Source organism: Pipra filicauda, unplaced genomic scaffold, assembly GCF_003945595.2.
Source record: "Pipra filicauda isolate LSUMZ 115617 unplaced genomic scaffold, ASM394559v2 scaffold347_size1265977_pilon, whole genome shotgun sequence".
Classification (NCBI taxonomy): Eukaryota; Metazoa; Chordata; class Aves; order Passeriformes; family Pipridae; genus Pipra; species Pipra filicauda.
Window position 1 is genome coordinate 499,810 of NW_024104473.1, and position 12,330 is coordinate 512,139.

Consider the following 12,330-nt stretch of genomic DNA (forward strand, 5'->3'; position numbering starts at 1 on the left):
GAGGGAGGGGGGGGCTAGGGGGGAGAGGGAGGGGGGGGGTTTGGGGGGGGGAGGGTGTGGGGGGTAGGGGGGGGGAGGAAGGGAGGGGACGAAGGAACGGGAACAAAGTAAAAGAAAAGGGAAAAGCAAAAGCAAAAGCAAAGAAAAAGAGCCGCGGCAGCGAGAGGCTCCCGCGGCGCTGCTGCCTCCCCGCGCACTGCCCGAGCAAATGGCTGTGGGGGCGAGTTCCGGCGCTTAAATACCCCCGCCCCGACCCACCCCCTGCCCGTCCCCGCCCCGCGCACCTGGACGGGCCCCGCCTCGCACACCTGTGCGGGCCCCGCTCCGCCCCGGCCCCGCCCCGGCCCCGCCCCGCCCGCGGGGTTTAAAGCCGGCAGAGCCGCGGTCGCCCCGCGTTTGTGGAGGAAGCTCATCCCGGGATGCTGCGGGAGCGATCGGCGCTCGGGGCCGGAGTCCCGGCCCGGCGGCTGCTCCCGGCGCTGCGCCGAGCTCGGGGCGCTGAGCGGGGACGGCACCGGCACCGGAGGACCGAGGCTGGCTTGGAGCTGCGATGGGGTTCGGCAGCGGTACGGGGATCGGCATCGCCGGAGTCGCTCCGGGGTGGGCGCTGGGGCCGAGCTCGGCAGGGCCGCTCGGGCCGGGGATCTGCCGCGGCCCGGTTGGGGGAGAACGGCGGCGCTTTCCTCGTACAGACGCGGAACCCGGGCCGGGACCGGCCGGGGCGCGGGGACACGCCGGGCCGGCCCCGGGACCCCCCGATCCCGCCGGGCCCGCAGCGCCGCCCGCACCTCCCGCGGGATCGGAGCTCCTCCCTCTCGGGCACCCCCGAGGACATCGCACCCCCCCCCGAAGAACATCGCCCGCCTCCCTCTTCCCCGCGGCCCCAGGAGGTTCCCGCCCGCAGGGCCCCCCGGGAACGAGGGGTCTGGGGCCCGCCGGGGCTCCGGCCACGGACCCGCTCCGGCCGCGGGGAGCCGGGGCCCTGCCGGGGCAGGGAAGAACGGGGGCAGCCGCTCCCTCGTTCCTCCCGTGCTCCGGGACCCCGAGCAGAGCTCTGTCTGTCTGTCCCCTGTCTCTGTGTCTGTCCACAGGCGGCCCCAGGAGCTGGCGCTGACCGTGCCGCGGGTCGGGCACAGGCTGCTCCCAGCTCTGCCTGCGGAATTTCGGCAATTGCCCCCAACAGTTCTTTGCCCTGCCATCCAGAAGGTGCGGCTCCTCTGACACCTGCCAGGTGAGACCTGAGGCTCTCCTTCCTCTCCCCCGCTTCCTCGGCAACTCGCACCCTCCCGGGGCAAACCCTCTGCTTTTTAAACATCCCCCATCTTTATTTGCAGACGGGGAAGGTCCTGCCTGGGAGGGAAACGGCTACAGGAGAGGAAACCAAGAAACGCTCAACCGGACGCTGCTGCGCGAGTCAAAGGAGGGAAGGACCGCAGGTAAATACAGTCAGGAAATCCGCTTTTATTAAATCTCTGCAGCATTAAATCCCCCCTTCCCAGCCACGGGCCGGAGGGAGCGCGGCCGGCTGGGCTGTGCCCGGCTGGGGACGGGCACCAATTCATCACTGCCCTGCTCAGGGAGGTTTGCCGGCCCCGTTCAGGATTCATCCAATGGTTGCAAAGGTGCTCGTACAACGTCTTTTTCCAGGGATAAATGAGCCTAATAAACCCAGAGGAATCCTTTGCTCCGAGGCAAAGGCGTTGGTCGAGTGTCGCCGCCTGGTCCCGCCTGCGAGGGGGCGTCTCCTCCAGGTGAGCCTTGGGAACCCAAAATGCGGGGGGGGGGCTCAGGTCGGGGCCGCTTTTCGGGCCCGGAGTTGGACGGAGCCTTCGGCGGCTGCTGCTTCCCGCCAGGAATGTTCTCGGGGCTCCCTGGGCAGAACCAGCTGGGCAGGGAACGCGGGCCGGGAGGAGGCCGGAGCGACAGAGAGGGACCCAGCCCTGCTTGGGCTTCCTATTGCCGGGGGATGGAGGAGCTGTGCCCTGGAGCTGTGCCCTACAGCCCCCGTGGGGTGGGCACGGGGAAAGGGCTGCCCGCGGCTCCTCAGCCAGATGTGCATCCCTTTGCTCGGGGAAAAGAACTCCCCGGGGCCGCTCCCGAGGCTCCGAAGGGACAGCGGCTTCCCGCCCGGAGAGACGTCCTCGCCCGTGCTCAGGGGCTGCCTCGCCCCGGGCCGGGAGCGCGTCCGGCCCCCGCCTTCTCCTGGGCCAACCCATCCCCTGGAGCCCGGCCCGGGGCGGAAAACCGGCCGAATTCCAGGGAACTCGCTCAAGTCCCCCCAGGGACACCGGCGGGGTTGGGGGAGGAGGGTTACAAACAGCAAAGTCTGTGCAACATCAACCTGTCCTTGTCCCGATCCCGCTGAGCAAACCTGGAACCGTGGCTGCTTCCTGGCAAACCTGGTGTTAAAGCGGCAGCTCTGCAGGGGAGTATCTGAGCTCCAGGAGACACTGGGAGGTTATTCCAGCAGGAATTCAGCATGGAATTGCGGGCTGTAGGTAGAAGTCATCTAAACCTGCAAAGCTGAGACCGGAACCCAAACCTGGGCCCCCTGCAGAGAACAATCTTTGTGCTGCTGTGTTGGCCAAAGCTGCTGCACTGAGAGATCTTGGCAGCCTGAGGGAGGGCATTCTCTATGTCCCAGAAACCAGCATCTCCCAAGGGGACAATCCAAGTCCCAAAAGATTCCTTTGGCCTTTCCACAGGGACTCTGACCCTTATTTGGTCCTGCTCTCCCACGGTTCATTTTGGGGGATTGGTTTGTGCTGGTTTACGTTCCACGACTCCACCCACAGCTGGAGGTTTGGGGCTGTGCTTCTCTACTCCCAGCAGGTTCCCTAAGGAGCCAGATACTCCAACAATCCCCTCGTTTGACTTTCTAGGTGAATTGTGCACAAGCCAGTCCCCCATTCCCTATCCAGGCTGGAAGTGCTCGTGCCCTTGGCACAGTTGGCTCTGGCTGGGCAGGAACTGAGAGCAGGACACGGGGCAGAGTGGATCAGCTGCTCAGGGAACCTCCAGGAGATGAAGCTACGGGATCCTCATTCCAATCAAGGGAACACGTTCTGTCTCTGGCAGAAGCCGGGAGCCAAAGCAGATCCCGCCTGGCCAGGCTGGGGGGCAGCAGTTGGATCCACTCTGGGGGAAAGCCCCTGTGCCTGCCAGGAGCTCTGACTCTGTTTGTCCTGCCAGCTCCTGACCAGTGTCAGGGCCCCTGGGAGGGATTCAGAATCCAAAGAAACCCCAAATCCTACCGAGGGACTCAATCAAAGGAAGAAAGCCATTCTTGTCATAAAAAGCTTAAAAAGCTGTTAAAAGTTCTAGGACAGCAATACTGGGATTCCCAGGAAACTTAGTAGTGTCTCGGTTCCATTTCAATGTATCTTTAGTCCCTCAATGAGCAGCTTGGAGAACTTCCCCTGGGATTTGGAGGCTGAGCAGGGTTTGCTTTGGATTGCCTGGCACCTCTGGCCCCAGCTGGTGCAAACACAACTTGGGCCAATGGTCTGTGCCCAGTGTGTCCCTGTGGGCAGTGCCAGGCTGGGGACAGGCACACGCAGCTGGCAGCACTCTCTGCCCCAAACAGCCTTGGGGGGCAGCGCAGCCCCCCCAAGGGGGGGGATCGAGGGGGGCTGGAGGCGGCCCAGGAAAGGCCCCCCCGCTCCCCCCGGGGCAGCTCCACAGCCCCCCTGCCCTCTCTGCCACGGGGGCCCCGCTGCTCCCCCGGCTGGCACAGAGCCCCCTGCCCATGGCTGGCAAATCAGGGCCAGGGCTCGGCCTCGCTGCAGCCGCCCCACACGGGAGCAACTCAGGGCTCAGCCCAACATTTCCCTGCTTGGCCACTGCAGAGACCCTCAGGTCACCTCAACACCTTCCTTCTCTTCCCAGCAGGTTACCTGAACTTTAACACCCACAACTGTCTGTGTCTCTCACCACTCATCACCTCAGCTTACCTCAATGTGTTCATTCCCTGCCCTGCAGAGAATGAACCTCCTTTTAAATCCCCAAAATTTCCCCTTCCAGCCCACTCCTGATTACCTTTTCTTGAACACAAAAGAGTCATTCTCTCCCCTAGAGATCATCTCCTTTTTAACCCCCTAAGTCTTCCTTACCTGCACACTCCTGATTATCTCTTTTGGACTTCCAAATATTCATTCTCTGCCCTGCATATTTGCTTAAGTTTGACACCCGAAATTTTCCCTACCTCTCCACAGCTGATCCCCTCATGTATACCTAAATATGTTCCTGCTCTACCCTACAGACCACCTCAAATTTACTCTCCAAACTTTCCCTACCTGCTCACCACTGACTACGTCCTTTTCACCTCCAAATATTCATTCTCCACCCTGGAGGGTTTCTCAAGTTTTCCCTGTCCACTGATGACTGCCTTAGTTTATCCCAAAATGTTCATTCTCTCTGCCAGACACTGCCACACATTTTACCCCCAGAACCTTCCCTTGGCCTGCTGTGGTGTCCACTCCTGATTGCCTCCTCTGCACCTCTCAGGATTCATTCTGGACCCTGGAGATTACCTCAGAGATTTCTGCCCTAAATGTCCCCACCTGGCCACCACTGATTACCTCAGTTGACCTCCTGATGTCCTTTCTCTCCCCTGGAGATAACCTCGTTCAAAACCCCCAAAGTTTGAACTCAAAATATTCATTCTCTGCCCTGGACGTTCCCTCAAGGTTTACCCCTGTAATTTTCCCCATATGTCCACAACTGATTACCCCAGTTTACCTCATGGTGTACATTCTCTCTGCTCCACGTGACCTCAAAGTTTACAAACACAAATTTTCCCTCCCTGCCCAACACTGACTGCCTCACTTTACCCCAAGGTATTCCTTCTCTCTGCTACAGATTCTACTCCCAAAATTCTCCTTACCTACCCACATGTAATCAGCTCCTCTCTACAAATACATGTTCATTCTCTACCCTGTGGGCTACCCCAAGTTTACCCTAAAACACTCCCCAACTGTCCACCACTGAGCACCTCATTTATCCTTCAAAATATTCACTCTCTGCCCTGGACGTTCCCTCAAGTTTTACCCCCAAAGGTTTCCCCTCCTGCCCACCCCTGACTGCCTCAGTGTCCAGCAGGAGGTACATCCTCTCTGCTACAGGTGACCTGAAATTTTACACACACAAATTTTCCCTACCTGCCCACCACTCACTGCCTCACTTTATCTCTAAATGGTCATTCTGTCCTCTACAGATGACATCAACTCTTACCTCCAACATTTCCCTTCCTCTACATCACCCATTTTCTCTTCCTGACGCCCCAAATTTCCCTTCCATCCCTACACATTCCCTGAGTGTTTCCCTCCCAAGCATCCTGCCCTTCTTCCCTGTTTAAGAACTCACACTCCAGCCCCAGGCTCTCCACTCCCCCTCAGTGGGACCCCTCCAAAATGCCACCTCCCTCCCCTCTGCAGCACCTCACCTTTTCCTACACAAACAGTTGCTGGGGCCCCTCGAAATTACCCCAAGTTGGCAGCTACAAATGTCACCTCTGTCCCTGCCATGTTCTCCCAGGTTTCCCCAGCTGGGAGCTGCAAGGAATTCAGGCCAGGGAATGGACAGCAGGGAACAGCTGTACATGCAAAGGCAGAAAGAGAAGGTCTGTCAGCAAAAGGCACAAAGAAGGGGACAGGCTTCAGAAAACATTTCTGCAATCTAATGAAGAACTCTTTCCAGTTTCCCAGGGAGAAGAACAGGAACTCACAGCCACCAAGGCCTGACAGTCCCCTGCAGCCAGAGCTCAGCACACAGCCAGAGAGGCAATTCCAGCATCTAAAAGGAAAAAAAAGAACAAAAAAAGTGATTTATTTTGGTTTAAAGTTACTTTAAGTTGTTCCAAGCAAAGCAAGCCTTGCTCTGGTTTCAGTTGGGTGAACAGGGAGCGCTGGGCACAGGGCACGTCATTAATGCCCAGGGGATGGGGCTTGGTGGGGGAGGGAAGAGCAGCTGATGGAGTTGCCCAGTCCAATTCCTGCCCAAGGCCTGATGGCCCAGGACAAACCCTCTGGCAGGCAGTGGGTTTGTTCCCTCTCCTGGTCAGTGCCCAGTGTGTCCCTGTGGGCAGTGCCAGGCTGGGGACAGGCACACGCAGCTGGCAGCACTCTCTGCTCCAAAGACACTTCTGGGCTCCTTGGCAAACTGCCTCTGACACTTGGTTTTCTCCAGCAGAAATTAAGGAATTGCTCATGGCATTTAGGAGATGAAGTTATCCCAAAGGGAAGGAAAGAACAAATATTCCTGTCAGAGCCCTTGGGATCTGCTGGGCTGAATTGGGAAGGGCCCCTTATCTGCAGAGCAAATACAGGACAGCCTCAAACACAAAGCCCAGCCTGTCCAGTGGGGTGTGAAAGCACCACTGGGACAAACCTCCACTCTCCTGATTCTTTCCAGGGGCTGCTCCGACCCAGCTCTGAAGCTGCCAAGCCCAAACTGTCCCCGGCGCTCTGGAACGACAGGATCTTCCCAGGGATGATGCACTGGAAGCACAGCCCTCATTCTCACCCTCCACACGCTCCCAGGCTCACCCCAAATTCAGGACAAGGGGCCAAAGGCCCCTCGGGCCGGGGCTCTCTCTGTCTCTGCGGGCTCAGGGACTGCAGCCACCAGGGCCCTCCAGCACGGACAGCCTGGACCCAGAGCAGATCCCTGGGCATTGGCAGCGTCCTGGGCACACCTGGAGACAGAAACCATCAGCCTCGGGGACAGCACTTCATTGCCAGCACACACAGCCTGCCACATTTAGGGGGGCAGCTCTCGGAGCACAAAGCCCAGTCTGACCCAGTTCTCCTGGGCACCAACACGGACTCCACAGACCCACAGGAATGAGAATGTTCTGCTGCTTTGAGAAACTTCAGCCCAGCTTTGCAAACCTCAGTCCCTGCAGCTCCTGCTCTCCAGAGCCCCGTTCAGGGCTGGCTCCAGTTCCCTGGAGAACCTGCCCCAGCCCCACTCTGGGCCAGCCTGAGCAGAAGCCACTGGGCTGCACAAGGAAGAACCCTCCCCTGGCTGCTGCAGCTGGAGGGAGATCCAGCTCCCAATGGAACCCTGGGAACAGCCTCCCAGAGGGTCTCTCCCCAGCCCTTGGCAGTGGCTCAGAATGGCAGCAGCTCCAGTGCCAGCTGGGTCCCTGCACGAGTCCTTGTCCCAGCCCTGCCCCACGGACACACACGGGAGACACCCACGGGCACACAGGCCTTGCTTGCACAATTCCTCACCCACAGCTGAGGGAAAGCCACACAACAGTAAGAAATACCCTGGGCTGAGAGCACTCATCACTCCAGTCCATCAGGACTTGGAGGCAGTTGGGTAGGGAACAGACCCAAATTCTAATCCTACCTCTACATTTCTAACAGGTTCTCTTAGAAAGATCCTGGACAGGAACTCAGACAACAGAACCCAAACACTGCACAAGCAATAACAGAAGGTTTGCCATGAAGAACAGGAGTTCCTTGTTTTCCTTAACACTCTGGGACTGGAGGACCCAATCTTTGCAACCAAGGGACACCAGAGATGTGATTAATACTTAAACCTCTCCCCCATGGTTCTGTCTCAGAGAACTGGGCCAGCCCTGAGCTACTCCCAGGTGCCTGCAGTGCTTTGGGGAGGGGCAGGACAATGTCCCACTTCTGCTTGGAAACATTCCAGATGAGGAAAAGCCACTTCCCTTCTCTCTCTCTGACCCAGAACCAGAACGGTCCTGTAGGACAACACGGACTATGCACGGAAGGCCCGAGTCAGTGGGGGAAAAAGCCTAAACAAACCAAACCACCCCAAATTTCAAGATAAAAACAGGCTGCTTCCTTAACAGGAGCACACCAAACTCATTGAAGCCAGAGAGGAAATCACAAACAAATAAAAGACCCAAAAGGATGCTTTGCACTGATACACTCTCTGGTTGATCATCCCAAAGGAGATTCTCCACAGATCAGAAGCAATTACCAATACTTTGTCCTCTGTGGAAAATTAACAACTTGAGGGGCTGGACATGTCCAGTGAGGGTTCAGGGTCTGGTGGGTCCTTTATGGCTGATCCTGACCGGCCCAGGCCAAACCCAACCACCCCCATGGCTGCTCCATCCCAGACCTGGGGGCAACATTCAGACAGTTTGGAAACACTCCCCTTCCCTGCTACTCCGTCCTTCCTTACACATCCAGTGCCCAGGGAGCAAATGCCAACAGCAGGAGGAGAGAAAGGTGTCCCTCTGACTTACCCCCCCCACGGGCAGCACCAGGAGCCCCCAGCCCGGCCGGCGGGGCTGCAGCCTCTTGCCTTTGGCTGCTCCCAGCCCAGGGCACTTGGCAGAGCTGGGCTGGATCAGGGCTTTGGCCTGGCCTGGAAGAGAGGAGAACAAGGCAATTAAGGGCACTGGGCAAGTCAAAGGCTCCTGCCCTTCACCCTTCTGTTCAGTTGCTCACTAGAGAGTTTGAGCCATGAAAAATCCAGGGGGGACAGCAAATGAAACGTGGCCTTTTCCAGCATCTTTATTCCTCTCTACTTCAGGCACTAAAAGGAGGCTCATCTTTCTCACTGCATTCCTTGCCCCACTTGAACAGAACCTTCTTCATTCCAAACCCCCCTTGGGAGTCAGTCAATCCTCTGCCATTGGACTTTGGGCAAAGGAAGAGACACCTGGGATGCTGGAGCCCAGGAAAGGAGGGAGAGGAAGCTGACAGGGAGAGGATTCAAGGCACTCCAGAACTCAGAAATGTGTTCATGCCCTGCCAGCCCACCCCAATTCTCTGCCACCCACCTGAGCTGGGCAGGTGAGGCCAAGGCTCCCCTTCCTGCTGCCAATCACTGTCCCAGCACACGGATCCCCGGGCTGGGCAGCACTTGGAAAAACCTGGGAAAGGCAAAAGGAAAATGGCACTGCCTGTCAGAAAACAAGTGTCCGTGAACAAACCTGCTGGACAAATTTCATCCCATCCCTCTGCCCCAATAAACCCAGGGCAGGCAGGTCTCTCCAGCCCAGGGAGAGCAGGAAGGAGAACTGCAGGAACACAGGCAGGCACGGGCAGCTCTTGGCACTGATTCCCTGCAGACCTCTCTGCACTTGGGGCTCTGGGCACTTCATTTATAAAGAATGGGGGGGCAGCAGCCCAGGAATGCCCCTCAAAAACAGGGGCCTGGGCAGCTGGAGATTAGAGGAGGGGAGTTGTGAGGGGAGACACGGAGAGAGAACAGGAACAGGGGCTGTTTGGGAACAGGCTGTGTGTCCAGCAGGGAGGGGAACTGGAAACACGGGAGGCTGGAGGAATGCAGGGGGGGAGCACGGGCCTGCCTTGGATGGATCCTTTTTCCCTTTGCTCAGGGGCCTCAGCTCCACCCTCTCTGAGAGCAGCAGGGAACTGCTGCAGGGGAAGAGTTCATTTAGGCACAAGGCAGTGATGCAGCCACTGGGGCAGGGGAAGAGGGGAGAGGAACTGACACAAAAAGGACACAATCACCACTGAAAGGGACTTTATTGAGCTGCAACACAAACACATTCACAGCAGGCCAGGGCAAGAGGTGCCCACAGGACCACCAACACAGCAGCTGGGCTGGCAGGAACACCATCTTAACAAGTTATGGAGCCAGGGGCTCACAGTTGGGATCTATCCCAAAGATGCACTCAGGCATCAGGGCCAAGTCCTGCCTGTTCACTGCAGACAGTTCAGCCCCAGCAGCAGTGGCATTTCCTGCCTCTCCCTCCAATATCATTTGGGACCCAACAGCTCAAGGCTGTGGAATTTTACCTCCAAGGGTGGAGGGCACGGAACAGCTGCACACACCTTGGCTGCCTTGGCCCTGCACACACTCACAGCACCTGCAGCCTTCAGCCAGGGCCCCTGAGCACACACAGCCCTTACCCTGCTCCTCAGGGGCAGCAGCCCTGGGGCTCAGTTCTCAGGGAACTTCTCATCTTTCCTTTGGTCCTTTGATCCCTGGGCAGGGCAGAGACACGTGAGAAACAACTTCTTGTAATTGATCCCAGAGACAACAACTCCATATTGTTCATAAAATCAGTATAATTACTGTGATCAGTGGATAGATTAAAGTGTTTAAAAACTTTGTAGCAGGTGGTGAGAATCCTGTAAATATGTCCCACCAGTGGGGAGCAGGGACTTGTTCTACCTGACGCCCAAAGGTCACTACTTGACCCCCTATAGTTACTGTTTGCATTTGGTGATCAAGTCAAGTCTTATTTCAGATTTGTAGGGCAATAATTTGCAGTTACATACAAAAATCCCTGGTTTACTTACATTGCAGTGTGTTATTTTTCCAGCACGATATCAGTTGGTGTACTGCAGAAATTCAGGAGACAAAATCCAGTTAATTTTTGCAATCCAGGATGGGAATACAGCCCTCCAGATCAGTTCATTGGTACTCATTAAGTCCTTCTGTGCCTCATTTCTTTGTATTACAAAATACACACTATGGTATGTGCACTCAGCCCAGTTCATAAGTTACTGGTGTTCCCCTGTGCACAACAATTACATCTTGGGGAACCATCAGAGAGCTGCCCAAACTCCCCATCACATTCTGGAGTGAAGGGTGGGGGGTAAATACAGTGGGCATCCCTTGTGCTCCTGAATTCAGCACTCGGGATACACCTGGCCCAGCTCTTTGCCATTGGTTACCAAACAACTCCATGTCTCCACTGTCTACAAATCCAATACCAGCTCCCGTTCCTCCCAGTCCCGTGTCCCCCCAGCCTCGCTGCCTGGGCCAAGATGGGAGCACTGGAAGAGGAGTGGGGAAAGGAATTCTATTATCCTGATGATGTTGGGCTGCAGGACACAGGCAGCAGGTACCCAACAGTTGGACCAATATTCGCCTCGGGAGGATGATGCCCAACTGTGCCATCCCCTGCCCCAGCTGATCCCTTTGCTCTTTTGGCAGCACTTCCCCAGAACAGCCCCGCAGGCAGAGCCCAGGGGACGGCCCTGCTGCTGTGACACTGGGGCTGGGACTGGCACCGCTCACACAGGGGGACAAGGATGCCAGGGAGACCCCCCGGACCCAGCACCGTAAGGGAAACTACAGCACTGCATGGCAACAGTGCTCCCAGCCCCTGGAATCACATCCATCCCATCCCACTGAGGGCACCAACAGCCGCCCGCACAATGAGCCCGACAGACCCCGGCCCTGCCAGAGAGTCCCCCCGGGCACAAAGGGAGACTGACCCCTGGCCAAGGGCCATTTGCTGCCCGGGGCACCTTGTCCTGGGGGCCTGGTTTGGAGCTGCTTTTCCATCTCCATCCAAATCAAACCAAGGCACCCGAGCCAGGCACCTTTCCCAGGGCACTGCCCGGGCCAACAGCATCGCCCAGAGGGACCACAAGGGCTCTGAGGATGGTCAGGACCCACAGTCTCTGTAAGACATCAAGCTCAAACATGGCAATGGCATTCCCTCCACTAACAGTTATTCACACCAACATAGTCCCATGGTCCTGTTTCATTCCCACAGGTGGGGCATGTCATGCAGCTCATGGACGACTTTTGCCTCCCCCCTCTGGCACGGGTTATAAGCTCCTGCTTTCCCAAAGTGCTTCCCACTGACAGATGGGGCTGACCCAGCAGTGAGCCAGGCATGCTCCCTCTCTGCTCCCAGCACTTGCTCTGGGGCCTTCCCCCATTTCCCAGTGATTTGTGCTCACTGTCCAGGGGATCTACACTTGTTGCTTCAACCACAGGGCCGTTGGCAACTCCCTCCCGAGGCCTCGCTCCTGCCCCGCCCCCTGCTCTGGCTCTGGCTTGGATACACCATCTCCATTCCATGGTGCTGCCTTCCTGAGCCTGTGCACCCTGGAGGAGCTTTGTACCCACGGCCTTCTGGGGATTTCCACTGAAGCCCAAGAACATACTCAGAGCCACTTCTCCAACAGGGGCTACCTTGGGCTGGCTTCCAGTAACTTCCTATTCCCAAATCCTAAAGGCACTTCCTTCCCACCCTACTTCTGCCAGAGGCTACAACTGGCACCATTACCACTGGCAGGAACCTTCAGTTCCCCCTCTCTGGCTCGGATTGGCCACAGGTCCTGAGCCTGTTGAATTGCTCCCTGAGCTGTCTCCAACCCTCCCTGCTGCTCATTTCCCACTCAAACTCACAGATCTGTCCTGGGACTTCATGGCCTGGGCCAAGGATTGGTCCCAAAGGAGGACCTTGTTGTCACCAAAAGCCAAACCAACCAATAAACTGCTGGGCTGCCACCTGGCTCTGGGGGTGACCAAGCCTGAAGTCTCCTGCCTAGTCCTGGGCAACACTTCCTGGGGACCACAGCACCTCTGAGTTCCTAAAAATATCACAGGTTGGGCAGGTGCTTGGAT

The 12,330-nt window shown here is 57.4% G+C and overlaps 1 protein-coding gene and 1 long non-coding RNA gene across 7 annotated transcripts; one reads left to right on the top strand and one right to left on the bottom strand.

Annotated features, from left to right (window-relative positions):
* Positions 1–281: 281 nt before the first annotated feature.
* LOC120323800 (collagen alpha-1(III) chain-like) lies at positions 282–5,865 on the top strand. Of its 4 annotated transcripts, none has more exons than XM_039384347.1 (4): positions 282–1,231; positions 1,335–1,436; positions 1,578–1,751; positions 5,698–5,865. In XM_039384347.1, exons 1-3 carry the CDS (start codon positions 420–422, stop codon positions 1,651–1,653), a joined length of 990 nt encoding a protein of 329 aa, XP_039240281.1. In that variant the 5' UTR covers positions 282–419; the 3' UTR covers positions 1,654–1,751; positions 5,698–5,865. The 4 variants fall into 4 exon arrangements, with proteins under 4 accessions (XP_039240281.1, XP_039240280.1, XP_039240282.1 ...); XM_039384346.1 differs by having other exon boundaries at positions 1,601–1,751; XM_039384348.1 differs by having other exon boundaries at positions 1,648–1,751.
* LOC120323801 lies at positions 1,442–8,271 on the bottom strand. Of its 3 annotated transcripts, XR_005564660.1 has the most exons (4): positions 6,546–6,705; positions 6,388–6,464; positions 5,726–5,793; positions 1,442–5,593 (listed from the first exon to the last, which is right to left on the bottom strand). It is a non-coding gene; the product is annotated as an uncharacterized LOC120323801 (long non-coding RNA). The 3 variants fall into 3 exon arrangements; XR_005564658.1 differs by having other exon boundaries at positions 1,442–5,793; XR_005564659.1 differs by lacking the exons at positions 6,388–6,464; positions 6,546–6,705 and adding an exon at positions 8,231–8,271 and having other exon boundaries at positions 1,442–5,793.
* Positions 8,272–12,330: the final 4,059 nt, after the last annotated feature.